Here is a 21,488-nt window from a genome sequence, read left to right on the forward strand (position 1 = left end):
AATAGTGTATCACATGATTGAGAAACGTTGGAATCATCACAGTCCTCAGAAATTCAGGTAGCCAAACTGGGTTTATTTTTTATTTTCTTCCAGAAAAATGTTCCTGATTATCAACTTTCAGTGACTCTTAAACACTGTTTACAGTCAAACAACTTAATTTAACAAACATATATTGGACATCTACGTATTTTTTAAATATTCAGGACCATTTGGAATTACAGCAACAGATACTCCATTAGGAGATTAAATAATTTAGTTGCATAATTTTGTTTTCATCTTTAAAGCATATATAATTCACCTGAAACTTGATGGCTACAACACTTTTTTTCTCATTGTGATGACATCAGAACAGCAGATGAAACACCAGGGACATCAGATGATTGGGCTCCAGTATACCCACTGTGCATAACAGGGAGCATCTGTTAATGCCTCAGGAATGAGACAAAGTTTATGATACCACACCTTGCATGATTTTTCTCTATACTAAGTCTTTATCTAATTGGGATGGGGTTGGCATTACTGAAGCCAGCACCCTACATATATAGGAGTTAGAAACAAGAAAGATATATTCAGCTTGGCTGAGGCATACATAACCCAAGTAATGAGAAAAGCTAAGAATGGAATGACCGATTGTATCAATTCATTGTTCTCCTGGTACCTCCACTGATGAGTCCTCAAGTGCCACTCCTTTAAATTTTCAGGTCTCCTTCAAAAGCTTCAAAAGCCTTGGGGCACATACACCTTCCTCTCCTCTACTGCATAATAGTGTTTTAAGAAATGGTATGTACAGGGGCGCCTGGGTGGCTCAGTGGGTTAAAGCCTCTGCCTTCGGCTCAGGTCATGATCCCAGGGTCCTGGGATTGAGCCCCGCATCGGGCTCTCTGCTTGGCAGGGAGCCTGCTTCCTCCTCTCTCTCTCTCTCTGCCTGCCTCTCTCCCTACTTGTGATCTCTGTCAAATAAATAAATAAAATCTTAAAAAAAAAAAAAAAAAAAAGAAATGGTATGTACATCTTTAAGCTGCCGAGGTAGCAGTACCTATTTTTTTATTATACTGTTATATGGAATTATATGAAACTGGTTTGTTTTTTTTTTTTACAGATTTTATTTGACAGAAAAAGAGATCACAAGTAGGCAGAGAGGCAGGCAGAGAGGGAAGGGAAAGCAGGCTCCCTGCTGAACAGAGAGCCCAATGCAGGGCTTGATCCTAGGACCCTGAGATTGTGACCTGAGCCCAAGGCAGAGGCTTAACCCACTGAGCCACCCAGGCGCCCCTATGAAAGTGTTTTTAAAATAAATCGTTCACTCAGTAAAGAGGAAGAACAGACTGAACTAGTTAAATATCCACTTACAAAGGATGTTACAATAAAATACAGCTAAGATTAAAAGCAAAAAGAGCCACAATTCCTTATCTATAATTCTCATATCCAAAAAAAGCACTGCAAACAGAAAGTTTCTTCCTAAATTTGGTGACAAAACTGACCTGACCTGAGGCTCTTTATAGTCTTCAGTTATCACACTTAGTGGTGCTATTCATAGAAATATTAGTGTATTTGAGAATGGCTGCTATCTTAGACTCTTTTGAGAATTTGAGGAAAATATATGTACTCTATTAGTATTCTAAAATCTGAAAATTTTGATTTCAAAACACAATTAGCCCTAGGTTTTCAAATAAAGGCTTGTCAAGCAGTATTTCCCTAACCTGTTAATGATATGATGATTCTATCAAACCCAAAGATGGTTGCAAAAAATATTTTTATTCCATGTTATGTCATGAGGATGGATCACCAGGAAAACAGAAAAGGCATATTGGAACAGCTACAGGAATAAACAGGCTGCACTGAAAACTAACACAGGAATGAGCTGGTAAGTGATTTAGCTATAAGGCATGGTATAATTATCAGAAGATATTACTGCATAAAAACAGCATACAGCACTGCTACTAATAGCTGCCTGCATAAAAATGCAAAGTCCCACTCTTTTTTTTTTTTAAGATTTTATTTATTTATTTGACAGAGAGAGATCACAAGTAGGCAGAGGCAGGCAGAGAGAGAGAGAGAGGGAAGCAGGCTCGCTGCTGAGCAAAGAGCCCGATGGCGGGACTCGATCCCAGGACCCTGAGATCATGACCTGAGCCAAAGGCAGCGGCTTAACCCACTGAGCCACCCAGGCGCCCCCAAAGTCCCACTCTTTTGAAGCTTCTGTCATGCATAGTGCTTTAGGACATTCTGATTTAGTAGTTCTCAACCTGTTTAAAATTAGAATCTCCTGGAGAGCTTTCTAGAAATAACCTATGCATGAGCCTCACCTTCAGATATTCTGATTTACTTGATCTAGAGAGGGGCCTTGGCAAATGTTTTTTAAAATGCCCTACCCCGGCTGGCTTAGTCAGTAGAGCATGCAACTCTTGATCTTGTGGTTTTAAGTTCAAGCCTCACACTGAGTGTATAGATTACTTAAAAAAAAAAATCTTAAAAAAACAAAAAACATCCTAGATGATTCTCTTGTGCAGCAGCAAGAAAGTGCTAATACCCAGGCTCTAACCCAGAACAGGTAAGTTGGAATTCTTCGAAGTGAAGCTCAGGGCAAGATACGCAGGTGATTCCAAAGTATAACCAAAGGTGAAAACCAACCATTGAGACCCACTCTGCTGCCTGGATTAAGGATTAAGGGTGTCAACTGTTTTTTTCTTTCTTTCTTCTGGAATCAACTCAGTTCTCAATTATCACTGTAGCAGAGTCACCAGTAACGAAATCTAAGCTTTATCCACTCTTAATAATGGTGGCTTATTCATGGAATCTCTCTTCAGTTTCAATTTCAATGCAAAAGAAATATGGTGGGGGGGGCTGTGTGGAAATCACATTAGAAATATTTTTAAATACTTTCAGCAAAATAATCCACACCATTTCAAACTCCTTTAGCATACAGTAAATCATAGTGAAGGATAAAACAGAAAAGTAGAATTCATTTTAGTTGAGTCTATTATTGTACAGGAGAGCATAACTTCAGCACAGAATAGGAAATCATACCATCTTCCAATGAATTCTAGGTAGCAAATAAAAAAATAATTACAATAGTTTTCCAGTGACTGTAACTGTTCAGGGTGCCAAAGTAAAACAGATTTCTATATAAATTTCAAAGAAAGCTAGAAAATACATTAAAAAAATTCAAGATAATGTCTGCTCAAAAATCAACTAAAATATAAGTAAGGTGCACATTTTATTGACAGAAGATAAATCTCTTTTGCTTTTACTTAAAAATAATTTTTTTCATGCATTCTAATGGTCATATGAAAAAAGCATTTACTTTTTTTCATTACTAACCCTGAGTAGGTAAGAACACATGTGGAGTAGCTCCCTGAGAACCATACTCCACACTTTTCACAACTGGAAATGGCAAGTAATGGAGGAAATGAGGAGTACATTTATTCAGGCTTCCACACACCTCAATTTAAACCACCCAAAACTGAAATCTGGGCAACTGGCACAAGTGGCATTACACTTTTAGGCCAACATACAGCAATATTTAGGGACATCAGAGCTTCATTGCTCAAGAAGCTCTATTTAGCAGAAGAAAAATACAAGTAAGTTCTATGTACACTTATCTTTCACTACAAAGAGGTTGGCTGTTTCAAGGGAGTTAATGAGAGGAAAAATGTGGAATCTCATCACAATGAATATGGGAAAAGCCAGTATTTTCTCTTTGCCAATTACAATTATTCTTCTTAGGGATGAAACTTGCAGTTTCAACATTTGTAAATGAAAAGAAGATCACTCCCTGGGCCAAAACCCCCAAGCAGCAGTTGGGAGTAAGAGGGCAATGAGGACAGAAGAAAAGAGATTCACTGCGTTGTTATCAAGAATCGGTTTCCCTGCTACGTACTTCACGTCATTCGCTGGGCTATTGACCACCATGCCAGTGCTTTCATCCAAACCTGGAGTGGAAAAGAAGCGAGTGAGGTGGAAAATCCACATGACTTGATTTAAAACAAATTAGCTTTTCTCCTCCAAAGAATATAATCTTTGAAACAGTCTCAACCACTTATAAATTGACTTCAGTAGATAATTATAAGGTGAGAGATATGAAACCCTTGATTACCAAGGACTTTTTTTTGAAATGTGAATTATAGTACACCTCAATACCGTTCTCTCAACACTGCTGGAATTCCTTCACCAGAAGAAGAAAGAACATTAAAAGCAGAGATAGCATGAAACTAGAAGACTAGGTCTCCAAGACCGACCTGTGAAATCTTTGAGAATAGGAATCAAGTATTTAGCCTCTGCAATGGAAACCCAGGACCCAGCGTGGTGCCAGCACAAAGAAGGCACACAAAGAATTTACTGAAGGAATTAAACTTTCCCACAGCCCACATTAATTTTTTCAATCCACTCAACATAATCAGAAATTTCCCCAGTTAGGGCCCAGTGTAGAATAAAACCTAGGTTCCTAAATAAACAAACAAAAAGACCCAAAAACCTAGGTGGGGGGTGGGGGGGGAGAGAGTGTGAGTGTGTGTGTGTGTGTGTGTGTGTGTGTGCAGAGTTAGTGACCTTGAGCTTGAACTAAAATCAGACTGCTTCCTCCTTGGTATTTAGATAAGAGAAATGAATCTGAAAGAAAAAACATTCTGATAGGTGGGTAGCAAAGCAGAAGGGTAAGAACAGTATCTTGGTACACGAAGAGAACTGAAAGGACTGTACACAAGGAAACTCCCAGCCTCTTACCTGCATGAATCAAAGGAGAAAACATGGTTGGTCAGAATGTGGAGGAAATACACACCTAACAGAATATGTCAGTACACTGAAATGACAATGCCTCAGAAGCAAAAGCATAAAGTAAAAAGCATAAAGTAAAAGCTCAGAAGCAAAGCACAGAAAATTCTGGGGAAAAACCAACTCTCCCATATACCTTGAGCTAGGGCTAAAAATTCAGTGGGGACAGAAAGCATTATGTCACAGTAGAAAAACAAGTCATACGTGTACAGAGTAGTATAATAATTCTCTCTCAAAGGGACTTGGAAAACAAATGGAAGGTAGAGCATTAAAATAATCTGATCCCAAATGTTCTGCTTTCCTTGGGATTAGGTGAAGTCCCCAAAGCAAAAGCATCTGTTTCCTGCACTATTATCCTCCCCAAGCAGCTTCTACTTATTGCTCTGTGGAATTAGTTCTCTTTCAATTAATTTAACAACAAAAAAAAATTTTAAAAATCAGAATTGTAGAAAAGACTCTGTCTTGTCATTCCTGGCCTCTTGATTCCTCTGTCTTTGGGACTGTATTCATTGCCATATTTTTCTCCCCCCTATTTCTTTCCCATTTACTACACCAACAAGTTGCAATAATAAAGTGATATACTTACCAGTAAACTGCATTGTAGCTCCTAAATAAGAGTCTACAACTGATCCTAGTAATCCAGCCAGACCCCCAAATGCAATAATTGGCCACTGGGGAGCAGAAAGGTCTAAATCATTAACAAAAACCAACTGTGTGAGGAAGTACGTGATGCCCACAAAGGTGCCACCAAGTAGACTGGAAACAAGGCCCACCATTGTGACCCCTCCATTGGTCCCTGAAGAAAAAAAAAAAAAAAACCCATAAAATAATCTGGTTAACAATCAACAAACACATAAAATCAAGGAAACATAATCTCACAACAAACTGGGGGTTGCTGGGGGAGGTGGGATTGGGAGAGGGGGAGGGGGTTATGGACATTGGGGAGGGTATGTGCTATCGTGAGTGCTGTGAAGTGTGTAAACCTGGCGATTCACAGACCTGTACCCCTGGGGATAAAAATACATTATATTTTTATAAAAAAAAAAAAAATTTGGAAGGGGAGGCGAACCATAAGAGACTATGGACTCTGAAAAACAACCTGAGGGTTTTGAAGGGTCAGGGGTGGGAGGTTGGGGGAACAGGTGGTGGGTAATAGGGAGGGCACGTTTTGCATGGAGCACTGGGTGTTGTGCAAAAACAATGAATACTGTTACGCTGAAAAAATAAATAAAATGGTATATGAAAAATCAAGGAAACAAACAAACAAAAAAAATTGGTACCTATCTTATCAAGACCAATTGAAGAAGGTTCTCTTTCATACAATCCAAAGACCACAGTCTACTTAAAAAGTAGTCTTCTCTCCTCATTAACTCCTGACATTCTAAGCAATGCAAGAGAATGGTTCCATGAAGCCAAACTGCTGATTTCAATCATAGTTTTGCCATTTCTAAGTTATGTGACTGTATTTAAGTTACTTAACTTCTCTTAATATCCTTGTTAGTAAGATGGAAATAACAAAAGAACCGATTCACATGAATATTAAGGGTATTAAAGATGATGATGATAATGATTAAGAGAAAAAAATGAAAAGGACACGAGGAAGAAAAAGAAGAGGAGAAAGTAGGGGAGAAAAAAGACAAGGAGGAGAAGGGAAGAAAAAAGGGAGGAGAGCTAATGACGAAGATAAAAATATAGTAGTAGTAGTTAACAGTAACAGGGAACTGAGATCTATGTTAAAGCACTAACCACATACCAGGTCCTCATGAAACACTCTAACATTCTCTTCTTTTTTCTCTCCTCCTGATATGTCTCTGTGTTTCTGTATTGTTTATCTAGGACTTGCTATCATTTCCTGCAAATATTATTTATCATCAATTTAATAGCCAACAGCAATTTTCCAGTTAAGGAGACCAAAATTCTTAACAATCTCTTAAGTCAGAAACACAGTAGGTCAGATTTTTTTTGTTCATTTCATTTTTTAAATGTTTGTTTTTTTTTTTAATTTTACTTATTTATTTGACAGAGAGAGAGACAGATCACAGGTAGGCAGGGAGGCAGAGAGAGGAGGAAGCAGGAGCAGAGAGCCCCATGCGGGGCTCGATCCCAGAACCCTGGGATCATGACCCGAGCCGAAGGCAGAGGCTTTAACCCACTGAGCCACCCAGGCGCCCCTGTTCATTTCATTTTTTAAAGAAACTTAAATACTCACCAACTGGAACTTTTTCCCAGGTTGTTATTAGCCTTGGCGGGCTTTTACTCAGAACCGGACCAACTTCTGAAGCCCACGTGTCTCCAGCAGAGCAGGCCAGTGCAGCCAGGAGAGACAAACACATCCAGGAAGCAGTATACTGCTTGGAAAAATCTATTGGGATTTCCCCGGGGCCATTTTCTATCATGTAGAGCAGGGCCAGCTCAGTGGGCACAGCTCCATTACAGAACACCTGAACCCAATTCCTCTGCCCACCTACAAACAAACAAGTAGATAAAAAGGACAAGAAATGTTTTCTCTTCAGAAGGAAAATCATGCAGCTACAGGAACTTAAAGTTTAAAGAAAGAAAAATTACTACAATTTTAATAATGACTAAAAATCAAATGGTACCTTTGCCTACATTCTATATTGTTTTAGAATAATGATAGATTTTAATGCTTCTAAAATTCTGCTGTTACTATTGTGCTGAAGTAAGGATAAACTAAATTAGGCTGCTACTTAAAGTTATTCTCATACAAAATTTATCTGTTTCAACAGTCTAAACATGTTCTGATTATAAGCTTATAGTATCTTGGGATGAAATAAAGTGATAAATTAATAAGTAAAATTAATTACAAGTGATGTCAAACATAATTCATTTTACCTTCTTTGTATTCTGAATCTAGACGCTTCTTTATTTCTCCCTTCCATTTAGTGAGTTTTGAAGAAGAAAGGAAAAACATCAGCAAAGAGGTAAAAAAGCTGAAATTTGCAATGGTTAGGATAAATCCAACCACAAGCCCTGAAAGAAACATATACATACACAGAATTATACTCAGTCCATACATTAATGCAGTGAAAAAAAGAATGGGACTTTTTTCAGTTATTTTTTAATTATAACCTGAAATGTACATTTCCAAAACATTTTCATTTTTACCAATTCAGGTATTACCAAATAGTAAACTAAAAACTGGTTTGATTAAATTGAGATAAATTTTTTTACCATATTTTTACCTCCTTTCAAACAAACTATAAATATATGAATGTTATCATTATAGACATACTTTTTATAATCAAATTGTAGAACACAATAAATAGTAGTGATTTATATATAACATTTGGATAGAAAGCTAACTTTCCAAATTAACTGTGGATCTTCACAGGGCGGTTTAGATTATACAGTCTTTCTAGCTTCTAATTTTTATATTTTCCCTTCATAGCCTGGATCTTTTTTTTCTACTTACAGGCTAGCTTTTCATGCTTTTCAAAAAACTTTCACATGCCCTTTTGTTGAGCCTCATAAACTATGTGAGAAGATGGAGATAGTGTTTCTTAGTTATGTTTTAATATGTAAATCTATCAGAATAATCCTGGATTTTATGTGGAATCAAAAATGGAATACTTTCTGTAAATGTGATTTCCGATTTTTAGACTTTTTTTTTGTTTCTTTTATTTGGGCAAAGAAGAAAGGGGACATCCTTCATTTTTCCATGAGTGAACAATTTCAAGGAAGGCTTATAATACCTACAGTCTAATCAGGAGAACAAACAAGATTGTGCACATGCATGATTGCATGTGCAAGTGGGCGGGGTGGGGGCAGAGGTAGAGGGTGAAGGAGAGAAGCAGACTCCTAGCTCAGTGTGGAGCCTGACACAGGGCTTGATCTCACAACCCTGAGATCATGACCTGAATCAAAATTGAGTTGGATGTTCAACCAACTGAGCCAGCCATGTGCTCCCCTATAGGTTATTATATAGAGAAGATGTATATCTACTGGAATTAGCTTTTTTTTTTTTTTAAGATTTTATTTATTTATTTGACAGAACGAGACACAATGAGAGGGAACATGAGCAGGGGGAGTGGGAGAGGGAGAAGCAGGCTTCCTGCCAAGCAGGGAACCCAATGTGGGGCTCGATCCCAGGGTCCTGGGATCATGACCTGAGCCAAAGGCAGATGCTTAATGACTGAGCCACCCAGGCACCCTGGAATTTGCTTCTTAAATTACTCAGATAGGGGCACCTGGGTGGCTTAATTGGTTAAGTGTCAAGAGTCTTGATTTGGGTTCAGGTCATGATCTCAGGTAGTTAGATCGAGCCCTGGATATCAGGCTCTGGGCATGAAGCCTGCTTGGGATTCTTTCCCTCTCCCTCTGCGCCTCCCGACCCCTCACTGAAATGACTCAGACAATCTTTAAAGGCCTTTGTTACAAATTTTGAAAATGTTCTTGGAGGAAAATTGGTGGTTGAGCAGCAGAGTGCTCTTGTTTCTATTACCACAATGGTTAGTTAATACTACAAAAATGAATGGAACAGAGGATTTGGGGAAGACAGAATAGTAGGAAGCACCAGGAAATCTGTCTTCCCACCTAGACAAGAATTGCACTGGAAGAATCTAATAAAACTGTTTTGGAACTCTGGAGTCTACTGAAGGCTTGTAACTTTCAAAGGAAGGCTTGGAGGGGAAACTGCATTTAACTTTGATCAATTTCAGTTTTTAAGAGTGTAGCCCCCTACCCATCTCCCACTCCCAGTCCCCTGGCAGGCAGAGCAGGAACTGCAGATGCAGCCTGCACACAGCTTGTGGGAGCCAGGTTGGGCAGGAAAGACTTATCTTCCACATACCAGGATTTGATATTTTTTAAAGATTTTATTTATTTATTTGACAGAGAAATGCAGCAAAAGAGGGAACACAAGCAGGGGGAGTAGGAGATGGAGAAGCAGACTTCCCACCGAGCAGGGAGCCCAGTGCAGGGCTTGATCCCAGGACCCTGGGATCATTACCTGAGCCAAAGACAGATGCTTAACAACTAAGCCACCCAGGCACGCCTCAGGATTTGTATTCTGATCAATGATTGCTGCTTCTGATTCTGGAGGTATAGACATAGAGGCTGGCAGCCGTTATTACACTCCACCCCCAACTGTTACAAGCCCTTTCTTGTCTGGCTGAAGAGACTTCCAAAGAATTTAAAGGACTGATGCTAACCCCCCTTCATTTTTCTGTTTTTCCTCCTTTGGAAAGCCAGACATTAAAGACTAGGACATTCAAAAGAAACTCCATTTATGGGGAAAATTGGAAAGTGACAGTGCATACCCAGGGAAAGGTATAGGCTCAGAAAAGACTGGGAAGATCTTGGGTTTACACATCAAGGTGATCCCTGGCACAAAGACAGATGCAACAATCAAAACCAAGACAAAACAAAATGAAAAAGAGGAAACCCTGGGGACAGAGGAAATTCTGATTTCCAGAGTTGCCACACTGTTAGATTTAAATGTCCAGTTTTCAACAAAAATATGAAGCATATGAAGAAACAGACAAGTATGGCCCACTCAAAGGAAAAAAAAAATGGAGACTGGAAGGCCAGATGGTGGACCTACTAAGCAAAGACTTCAACTGTTTTAAAGATGCTCAGAGAACTAAAATCAGACATGAAGAAAGTCAAGAGAACAATATGGAACAATATGGAAATACTAATAAAGAGATAGAAATCTAAAAGAAACGGAAAGGAAATACTGGAGTTGAAAACAACTCAGTAGAGATTCAAAGGCACATTAGAGCAGGGAGAAGAAAGAATCAACAAACTTGAAGGCAGGCAATGGAAATGATCCCATATGAAAAACAGAAAGAAAAAAGAATGAAGAAAGGAGAATAGAGCCTGTGGGACATATAGGACACCATCAAGGAGAACACCACACATGTGGGAAAGCCCAGAAGGAGAAAAGAGAAGGAAAAGGGGGCAGAGAAATTATTTGAAGAAATAATGTTTCAAACCTTACCAAGTTTTTTTTTTAATTCCAAAGTTTGATAAAAGACATACATATAAACATACAAGAAAGAAGCCTAGCAAACTCCAAGTAGAATGAATTCAGAGAGAGCCACACTGAGACACATTATAACCAAACTATTCAAAGACAAAGACAACAGAAAGAAGTAAGCAACTTATCACATATGAGGGATCCTCAATAAGATTATCAACAGATTTCTCATCAGAAACTCTGGAGGCCAGAAGGCCAGAGACCAGAAAGTACTGGGCTGATATACTCAAAGTGTGAAAAGAAAAGGAAAAAAAACCTGTCAAACAAGAAGCTTATATTCAGCCAAATCATTTTTCAGAAGTAAAGGAGAGGGGTGTCTGGGTGGTACAGTCAGTTAAGCATCCAACTCTTGGTTTCAGCTCAGGTCATGATCACAGGATCCTGGGATCAAGCCCCATATCGGGCTCTACACTCTGCAAGGAGTTTGCCTGAGATTTGTTCTCTCCAGGACACCTGGGTGTCTCAGTCAGTTAAATGCCTGCCTTCAGTTCAAGTCATTATCCCAGGGTCCTGGGTTCAAGCCTGCATCAAGCTCCCCTGCTCACAGGCGAGTCTGCTTCTTCCTTTCCCTCTGCCCCTTCCCCAACCGACATATACTTGTACTCTCTCTCTCATATAAATCTTAAAAAAAAAAAAAAAAAAGAGGGATTCTCTCTCTCCATCTCCCATTTGTGTTGTCTCTCTCTCTCAAAAAATAAACAAAAAAATTTTTTAAATAACATATAATGTATTATTAGCCCCAGGGGTACAGGTCTGTGAATCGCCAGGTTTACACACTTCACAGCACTCACCATAGCATATGCCCTCCCCAATGTCCATAACCCAACCACCCTCTCCCTATCCATCTCCCCCCACCCCCGGCAACCCTCACTTTGTTTTGTGAGATTAAGAGTCTCTTATGGTTTGTCTCCCTCCCATCTTGTTTCATTTATTCTTTTCCTACCCCCCCAACCCCCCCATGTTGCTTCTCGACTTCCTCATATCAGGGAGATCATATGATAGTTGTCTTTCTCCAATTGACTTATTTCGCTAAGCATAATACCCTCTAGTTCCATCCACATTGTTGCAAATGGCAAGATTTCATTTCTTTTGATGGCTGCATAGTATTCCATTGTGTATATATATACCACATCTTCTTTATCCATTCCTCTGTTGATGGACATCTAGGTTCTTTCCATAGTTTGGCTACTGTGGACATTGCTGCTATAAACATTCGGGTGCACGTGCCCCTTTGGATCACTACATTTGTACCTTTAGGGTAAATACTCAGTAGTGCAATTGCTGGGTCATAGGGTAGCTCTATTTTCAAAAAAATCTTATTTTTTTTTTAAGATTTTGTATTTATTTATTTGAGAGAAAGCACAAGCAGCAGAAGTGGCAGAGGAAAAGGGAGAACCAGGCTTCCTGCTAAGCAGTGAACCCAACGTGGAACTTGATCCCTGAACCCTGGGATCACCACCTGAGCTGAAGGCAGACACTTAACTGACTGAGCCATCCAGGTGCCCCAATAAATAAAATCTAAAAAAAAAAGTACAGGAGGGGCGCCTGGGTGGCTCAGTGGGTTAAAGCCTCTGCCTTCCGCTCAGGTCATGATCCCAGGATTCTGGGATCGAGCCCCACATTGGGATCTCTGCTCAGCAGGGAGTCTGCTTCCCCTCTCTCTCTGCCTGCCTCTCTGCCTACTTGTGATCTCTGTCAAATAAATAAATAAAATTAAAAAAAAATAGATAAGCTCACTTCTGAACCATATGACATAACACCACATTTTTTCTTCTTTCTCACATTTTCTTTCTTTCTGGTATAACAAGATGCTCTAACCTCTTCCCAAACCCAGTTTTCCCTAGTCCTAGAACCAGTCATTTCTCTAAGGAGTTTTGGTACATTTTAGTGGGGAAGGATATTGAGGGTCAAGATCTAGGCTCACAGTGTGTTCTTTGCTACTGGGGTATATTTGCTTTATGTGGACAGGGCAAGTGAATACACACACACACACATGAACACAAGGTATACACACATGCATATACATGTGCATATATACATGTATATATACACACATACATGTATTTTAGAGATCACACCAATAACTCCAATTACAATTCATCTCTGCAGATTTTCTCTTGCTTTTCCCCATTCCACATTTGAATGCCTCTTTCCATGGTAAGAACCTGATTTCAAACAACAATGCTAATTTCACTCATTTTTCTCAATCCCCTATCACATTTAAAACTTTTAGAACCACACAAAAATAATTTAGGATTTGTTTGGCATTCTCCCCTTCCTTTAATCCAAGACTGAAGGAATATAGTTAAATGCTATGTTCATAAGTTTTCTTTTTTTTCCCTCCAGTATGCTTATAGTATTGATTCAAAATACAATTGGGTTCATTTGTTTTAGTTTGCTTTCAATTTTAGATTTCCCCTTTTCCCATCCTTACTATTTTATTTCTTAAATATGTAGAACACTAGCATGCTTTCAAAGGTCAAACTTAACAAAAAGGTATACAAAGAAAAGGGTCACTTCCTCCCAGGTCCCTTTGCCCCTCTCTCCCTCCACATTTTGCTCTCCCCTCCATTCTTTGTAGATAACAAACTTTATTGTTTCTTAGCATATCATTACTGTGTTTCTTTTTATAAAGTATATATAATGCATGTTTTCTTATCTTCCTTTCTTCTTTACATAACAGGTAGCATTCTCTAAGTGTTCTTTCCAACTGATAAGCACTTTTTTTTTTTAAAGATTTTATTTATTTATTTGAGAGAGAGACAGTGAGAGAGAGCATGAGAGGAGAGAAAGTCAGAGGGAGAAGCAGAGTCTCCAAGGAGCAGGGAGCCTGATGTGGGACTCGATATCAGGACTCTGGGATCACGACCCGAGCTGAAGGCAGTCACTTAACCAACTGAGCCACCCAGGCGCCCAAAACATTTTTTTTTTTTTAAGTTCTTCGCCCAAAGTGGGGCTTGAACTCAATCCCAAGAGCAAAAGTCACATACTCTACCTACTAGGCCAGCCAGGCACCCCATAAGCACTTTTTTTTTTTTTAAAGCTTTTATTTATTTATTTGACACACAGAGAGAAAGAGAAAGCTAGCACAAGCAGGGGGAAGGGCAGAGGGAGAGGGAGAAGCAGGCTCCCCGGAGCAGGGAGCCCAACATGGGGCCTGATCCCAGGATCTGGGGATCATGCCCTGAGCTGAAGGCAGACACTTAACTAACTGAGCCACTCAGGTGCCCTTTTATAAGCACTTTTTAAATAATAATTTTATAGTCCTCCTTTTGGGGAGAGAATGTGCTAACTGTGCTGTTGAGTACACAGTTAAGCGGCACTCAAGAAATTTTACATTCTTTGTTAATTAGTCTCTTACAAGTTTGGCTGCTTTAAGTCTATACTTCCAGTTTGGGGTAGGGGGTCTGAAGAGAATCCACCTCTGGCCCTGCAGGGCTGGGGACTGGTTTCCCAGAATGTGACAACCACACTAAGGCACTGATATCTTCTGTGGTCCTGTCCAGGCTGCCTGCTTGTATTTCTAAGTACAAATTCTTCCATCCCTGACTAATTTTATCATTAACGATTTCCATTCTCAGGCCTGGCTAGCTCAGTCAGTAGAGCATGCAACTCTTAATCTTCTGGTCGTGAGTTCAAGCCCTGTGTTGAATGTGAAGCCTGGTTAAAATGGAAACAAACAAAACAAAAAAATAACTTTCATTCTCTCTAACTCTTAAGATAAATATATTGTTTTGTTATATAAAGATTTTTATTAACATGTTAAAACTATTAATGGAACAGATATTCAACAGGTGTTTAGTATTAAATAGTATTTTCTTAAATAATAGGACAGGGGACCAGCTTTCTATTTCTGTAGAAAGTCTTTCTGTTGGCATCTCAGTCAGTTAAGCATCTGCCTTTGGCTCATGATCCCAGAGTCCCGGGATCAAGTCCTGCATTGGGCTCCAGGAGCCTGCTTCTCCCTCTTCCTGCAGCTCTCCCTGCTTATGCTCTTTCTCTGACAAATAAATAAATAAAATCTTAAAAAAAAGAAAAGAAAAGAAACTCTTTCTGTTGCTTAGTTCAATATGCACACATTTAGTGTGAATAGTATGAATTAGTGACACATTTACTGACTGATCTATCCAGAGATACTCAAATATTGGCTTTCTACTCAAGTTTAGCACATTTTAATAGAAACTGCAAGAAATAGAGTAATGCTGTGTAAACGATGCTCTGTAAACAACTAATAAAGTGCTTCAGCTCTTTACTGTTGAATAGTCTGGAGTTCAAATGTTGTCTCCTCCCTTTACCTCAGTTTGACTAAATATTACCTACCATAAGCCTCAATGTCTTATTGGTGAAATGAGAATAACAGCAATTCCTTCCTCATTGACTTTCTCTGAAAACTAAATGAGATAATTTTTAACAGTATGCTTATGACATTACACAGATATAGAAGGACTTTCATAAACATTTACTAATATCACTGGTAATAATAACAGCTACAGTGGTAAAACCTCAATAACTATTTTTGTAATTATATATTCTTATTGTAACAAAATTAATGATGAATATTATTTTCGTTATCCAACCTTTAAGATTTTTTCAATTGGTGTTAAAGTATTACAAAAGTAGTACAGGACTATTGGAGGGGAAAGCCAAAAAATATAGAAGTATACACAGTAAAAATCAAAACGTCTCTGTGCGCCCCCACACTCTGATCCCTTTTCTGATAGTCACTGTTAAAAATTTGTTCCACTGTTGCTTCAAGCAGACTCAGAGTAAGGTGGTCCTAAAACACCCTCCACTGAAATGCCACAAATCATCTACATCCTTTTTACTTCAATCACCTTGAAATACCGCATGAAATGATCAATGTTCATGTTGATGACAGGTTCAGAATGAGGAAATAAACTTAAGGCAATGTACTTTGAAAGAATGATTTTTTTCATGCAGTCTAAAAATACCTTAGTATTTTCTGCAACTCCTAGCTATGTCTGAACTCTTAAATTAATAACTGCTGTCTGTACTTCTTGTCTATTCCATCTCCCCCAAACCATCTCTGGAATCTCTAATTGTCAATGATAAGAGTTGATATGCATAACAAAAGGCTGCTCTCAAAACACTTCAAGATTTAAGAATTATGACTACCTTCTGAGTTTTGAATAGGTAAATTCTGCACTTAACAGAGCCAGATGGGGAAGTAAAACAACACTGTCTATAAATGTCTCTGAGAGCAGGACTAGAGTTATACCAAAAATTTCAACTAAGGTGACCTGGATATAATAACCCGAAGAGGCAGGACTAGAATTTTATGATTTAATAAACTCAAATCTAATCAATTTTATCACAGATAATCTACCTACAGAAAGATGGTGGAAATCAACAGAAGGCTCATTAACCCAAAATAAAAAACATGAAGGCCAAAGAACTAGAAGCTGGCCGACTTGTTGAATCCTGTACAAAGGATGGGACCCTTTGACCTAAGGATTTGAATATCTGAGATAGGGAAATGGAAGGATTCCATAACTATCTGCTTTTTGCTCCTTTTCCTTCTTCTCTGGCTGCTAGGACACGAACCCCTGCTTTATAGATGCCTCATAATGCAAATAGTTTATGTCCTCTTTGTAAGGGACAAGCAGTTAATGAGTTCTTTAGACTCAATAACTTCTAAGAAAGGACCAGGTAAGGATGACCCAAGGAAGCCATCACATGCATATTCCAGACCCTTGGTACCAGACATCTGGATGCCAAGACCCCTGACTCCAAGGAGTAACATCTGGGCCCTCGCCTTTGTTCTTACTGATTCCTGGATGCCAAAGAGGGCACTCATACTGGACCACAATCTTCACTAAAAACCCCAGACCCCAAACAAAGATGGGACTCTCTTCTTTCCTGAGTCTCCCAGACACTATCTCTATCTGTGCTCTCTCTACATCTTCAATAAACTCTGCTTTCACCTCCTGCTGGCTCACATTTGATTTCTATCCTGCACACAGCCAAGGACTCTGTTGCCTAGTTCTGTGGTACCCCCTCTGGGTCCTAGACCTGGCCTGCTGGCATTATATCGACTGTTTCCAGACTTAGTACTCACCAAAGAAATTCTGTAGTCAGACTCTGACAAATAGCCTGGCTACAAGAGGGTATGCCTGAACAGTGATGTTTGTGTTTCAGTCTGCAATCGACTAGTTCTATATATTTTTTTTTCTCTCTCTCTCTATATATACTTTTTTTTAAAGATTTTATTTATTTATTTGACAGACAGAGATCACAAGTAGGCAGAGAGGCAGGCAGAGAGAGAGAGAGAGGAGGAAGCAGGCTCCCTGCTGAGCAGAGAGCCTGATGCGGGGCTCGATCCCAGGACTCTGGGATCATGACCTGAGCTGAAGGCAGAGGCTTTAACCCATTGAGCCACCCAGGCGCCCCTCTATATATATATTTTTAAAGACATACTTTATTATTATTATTTTTTAAAGTAGGCCCTGACCCCAATGTGGAGGACTTGAACTCATGACCCTGAGACCAAGAGTCACATGCTCTGACTGAGCCAACTGGCACCCTGTCTAATCTCTATTTTATCAGATTAATAAAGTCACATTCTGACTCATATACCAGTCCCATGAGACAATGAGCAACAGAAACTGGTTTTATTAGGTCTGATCAGCTCTGGCTACCTGACAAAATGACGCTTCTATTTCAGAAAGACTGAACACCAGACACAATTTGGTGACTTAAAAGAAGCAAGGCCACTCTTGTGAAATCACATGAAGCACAACCACTGGCCTTTCTAGACAATTCTCCATTTGCGTGCATTTCCACTACACTTACAGCATATAGCTCTGGGGATTAAATGCTTCAAACCCATCTCTTTTATCATCTGTGTCCCCTGACTAAAACAGTAAGCTCTCTGACAATGGGATTTTTATCCATTTTGTTTATTACTAAATCCTAGGTGCCCAGAAAAGCATGTGGCATATAGGAGTCCTTAACAATACATTTATTGAATGAATGACTGGGAAAAAAAAAAAACAGCAAGCCACCAAGCTGAATAGTCCTGGTAAGTGAAATTAAATTTAAACTTGTCAAGTCAAGCGATGCTTGTGTGGCTCAGTCAGTTAACCATCTGCCTTCGGCTCAGGTCACGATCCCAGGGTTCTGAGATCGAGTCCCACCTTGGGCTCCTTGCTCAGCAGGGAGCCTATTTCTCCCTCTGCCTGCTGCTCCCTCTGCTTTTGCTCGATGACAAATAAGTAAATATAATCTTTAAAAAATAATAAAACTTGTCAAGCCAAAAATCCAATGACAGACTGTCCATACTGAGTTGTTCAAAGGAACACAATGAACAATTGGACTATATAATACCTCCCTAGAACAAATCATCTACTCAGTGCTTTACAGTTTATAGTCGCATTCCCATATGTCCCCTCATGTGATCCTCCTTATTCTCGAAATAATCTCTCTCAATGAGATCAGAGGCAGCAGAGTGTGTTTACAGTGCTAAATTTGGACTAATTACCAGTAGTATTTTGAAGGTTGGGTAGATGGCTTCAACATGAAGGCGCGCTTCTAGGAGAGGCGCCTGGATGGCTCAGTTAAGTGACTGACTCTTGATTTCCACTCAGGTCAAAATCTCAGGGTCGTGAGATGGATCCCCGTGTTGGGCTCTGCGCACTCAGCACAGAGTCTGCTTAAGATTCTCTTTCCCCACTCCCTCTGTCCCTCCATCCCCAAGCGCATGCTCTCGCTAAACAAATAAATAAAATCTAAAAAAAAAAAAAAAAAAGATCTCCCAGTTCTAAATAATTGTCATTCTGGGGCACCTGGGTGGCTCAGTCATTTAGCATCTGCCTTTGGCTCAGGTCATGATCCTGGGATCCTGGGATCAAGTCTCGAGTCGGGCTCCCTGCTTGGTGGGAGGCCTGCTTCTCCCACTCCCTCTCCCCTCTCACTGTGTCCCTCTCTGTCAAATGGGTAAAATCTTTAAAAATAAATAAATAAACAAATAAATAAATAACTGTCATTCTGTAGTGATCTCATCCTGCACGTAGTATTTGAGGGGGCATCCACATGGCTTGGGGCTTATAACACTAGCAGTATATGAAAGTCCTGATGTCACATCAGATCATGTCACCCCCTTGATCTGAGGCAGGGGAGATTCCACCTAGTCTGGAATAAAATCTTTACTGTGGGGTGTCTGAGTAGTTCAGTTGGTTGAGCATCAGTTTCAGCTCAGGTCATCATCTCGGAGTCCTGGGGTCAGCCCTGCATCAAGCTCTGTACTCAGTGGGGAGTCGGCTTGGGATTCTCTCTCCCTCTGCCCCTCCCTCATAAGAGCTCTTACTCATACACACACGCTCTCTTTGCTAAAATGAATAAATCTTAAAAAAAAAATCTTTACTGTGTCCAAGACTCCTTACTACCTGGTCCTTGCCTATTTCTTTAATTTTCTATGTTCCTTTTTTTTTTTTTTTTTTTTTTTAAGTATTTTCCAGTCAAATGAGCCTATTCTCATACCTAAATAAGCCAGGGTTTATGTCAGGGTCTTTACACATGTTATTCTGTCAGCTTGGAACATGCTTCTCTCAGACCTTCTCATTGCTAGCTTCTTCAAATTTTGGTTCAAAACTACCTCCTTAGAGTAAAGGGTTAAGCTTGACCCTATATGCAAAAGAACGCCCACATTCCCTAACATACACACTTTATTATCTTAGTTTTTCTCATAAAATTTATGATTATATAAAAAGTTTTATGTATTTTGTTACCTAACTGTTCTAAAGAATAAAAGTTCCACCAGAACTTGAAACCTTGTCCTTGTTCACAGCCGTATCCCCAGTTTCCAAAAGAGGGGCATATAGTAAGTACTCGATAAATATGTCCTAAAAGAACAAAAATCTGGCCTATCCCTAACTCAGTTCTGAAAAATAAATCTAGGATACTTAGTTTGGACTTCTTTGTTTGAGGCTACTAATAGCAATTTCCTAGAATGATTCTTTCCAACAGCTCCTCTACTGTACACCTACCAGGAGTGCTCCAGTGTTTCTGACAGCAGGTAATTTAATACAACTAAAAGAGCTGAATAATCAAGGAACTAAAAAATCTATCCTATTAATCCACTTATATCAATTAAAAGTTAAATTTGTACATTGCACTGAGTATGTCAGTATCTGAAATTTTGACAGAATAGGAATGCTGAGTAACAAATAACTTTATCATTGTTTAAAATGCATAATGGGATTTATAGTCTCATAAGTTCAGAATTTAGAAAACATGAGTTTAAATTATATAAGCAAGCACTTATTACATAAACAGTTAAAAAAAAACATACCTCCTAAAGCCCCACTGTGGTCTAGACTTTTCTTTTTAAAGCCATTAGAGACGATCAAAACAGGAACAACAACAGAAAACAGCCAACGCCAAGGAGAAATAGGCTGTAAATTACCTAAAAAATTAAATTTACAGGTAAGTCTCGGCTATAAGCTTTGATAACTGCATTCTGGATTAAAATACTATCATAAGTAGAGAAACCGAGATGAAGTCACCAAAGTAAAATAACTATGTTGAGATTTGTGTATTTCCAGAGAGACAGTCCTTTTGGGAAATGACCAAGTAAGTACTGTCTGAGTTTTGGTACTTCATACATATCTGGAGATTTGAAATATATATCTAGTTCCCCACTGTTTTGGAAAGGAGGCTTGTATTAAATCTCAAGGATTGTACAGAGCATGGGGCACCTGGGTGGCTCAGTTGTTAAGTGTCTACCTTTGGGGTTGTGATCCCAGGGTCCTGGGATTGAGCCCCACATCAGGCTCCCTGCTTGTGTTCCCCCTCTCACTAGGTCTTTGTCAAATAAATAAATAAAATCTTAAAAAAAAAAAATTGTACAGAACAAGCTACTTTCTTAGCAGGACTCAATTATTCCTCTTTCTGCCTTTTAGAGAGATTTATTTTTTAAAGTAACATTCTTACAGGCTACACACCTCTATTCAACAATTAGCAACTGATTTTTCCAAAGGTCCCATTCACCTCACAGATGTTTTTGTTTGTTTGTTTGTCTGGCTAGCATAATGTTCTCAAAGAGTTGGGAGTCAATATTTAAAGATTAGGAGATTTCATATAAAAACCCAGAACCTTGGCTTCTATTTTAAAAACTGGATTCTCAGGCCCACATGGCAGAATTGACCACAGTGAAGAGAGAGACCACCCGCTTTAGACAGGTCAGAGCTTTCTCATTTAAAATCCCCACAGTTCCTAACAGACTCTTACACACCAAGACTAAGTAAGTATAGCGATGAAAAATGTGAACTATTGCTCTGGCCCACGTTTCTATCAAAAATGGGAAAATGGTGGGGCGCCTGGGTGGCTCAGCGGGTTAAAGCCTCTGCCTTCGGCTCAGGTCATGATCCCAGGGTCCTGAGATCGAGCCCCACATCCGGCTCTCTGCTCAGCAGGGAGCCTGCTTCCCTTCCTCTCTCTCTGCCTGCCTCTCTGCCTACTTGTGATCTGTCTGTCAAATAAATAAATAAAAATCTTTAAAAAAAAAAAAAAGGGAAAATGGAAGGCAAAGCAGGCCAAATGTTCAAAAACAAAAATTCTACTTCTGAAAATGAACACGATTCTTGTGTGTTTAAGATGCAAAAATCAGGTGTCTGGATCCAGAGTGACACTTTGGTTTACAAATCCAGGTTTATTCCATTGAGTTCAAGTCAGAGTTAATAATAGCATAAACAAACAA

At 39.3% G+C, this 21,488-nt stretch overlaps 2 protein-coding genes across 4 annotated transcripts in view; both read right to left on the reverse strand.

Moving 5' to 3' along the window:
* The window catches only part of TMEM19 (transmembrane protein 19), a 39,564-nt gene that overhangs the window by 16,518 nt on the left and 1,558 nt on the right, over positions 1-21,488 (reverse strand). For 2 of the 3 annotated variants that reach the window (XM_046012682.1, XM_046012683.1), the window contains 5 exons: positions 20,082-20,195; positions 7,624-7,761; positions 6,980-7,234; positions 5,357-5,566; positions 1,735-3,932 (listed from right to left, as the gene is read on the reverse strand). In XM_046012682.1, the coding sequence (XP_045868638.1) occupies positions 3,769-3,932; positions 5,357-5,566; positions 6,980-7,234; positions 7,624-7,761; positions 20,082-20,195 (881 nt within the window). In that variant the 3' untranslated portion in view covers positions 1,735-3,768. Of the gene's footprint in view, positions 1-1,734; positions 3,933-5,356; positions 5,567-6,979; positions 7,235-7,623; positions 7,762-20,081; positions 20,196-21,488 lie in introns of those variants that run through there. The other variant, XM_046012684.1, reaches the window with a different exon arrangement.
* The window catches only part of THAP2 (THAP domain containing 2), a 32,357-nt gene continuing 17,783 nt past the window's right edge, over positions 6,915-21,488 (reverse strand). The window contains exon 4 of the transcript XR_006819667.1: positions 6,915-6,941. The gene's annotated coding sequence lies outside the window, so the exon portion shown is untranslated. The remainder of the gene's footprint in view (positions 6,942-21,488) is intronic.

This window comes from Meles meles, chromosome 7, assembly GCF_922984935.1.
Source record: "Meles meles chromosome 7, mMelMel3.1 paternal haplotype, whole genome shotgun sequence".
In the NCBI taxonomy this organism is placed as follows: Eukaryota; Metazoa; Chordata; class Mammalia; order Carnivora; family Mustelidae; genus Meles; species Meles meles.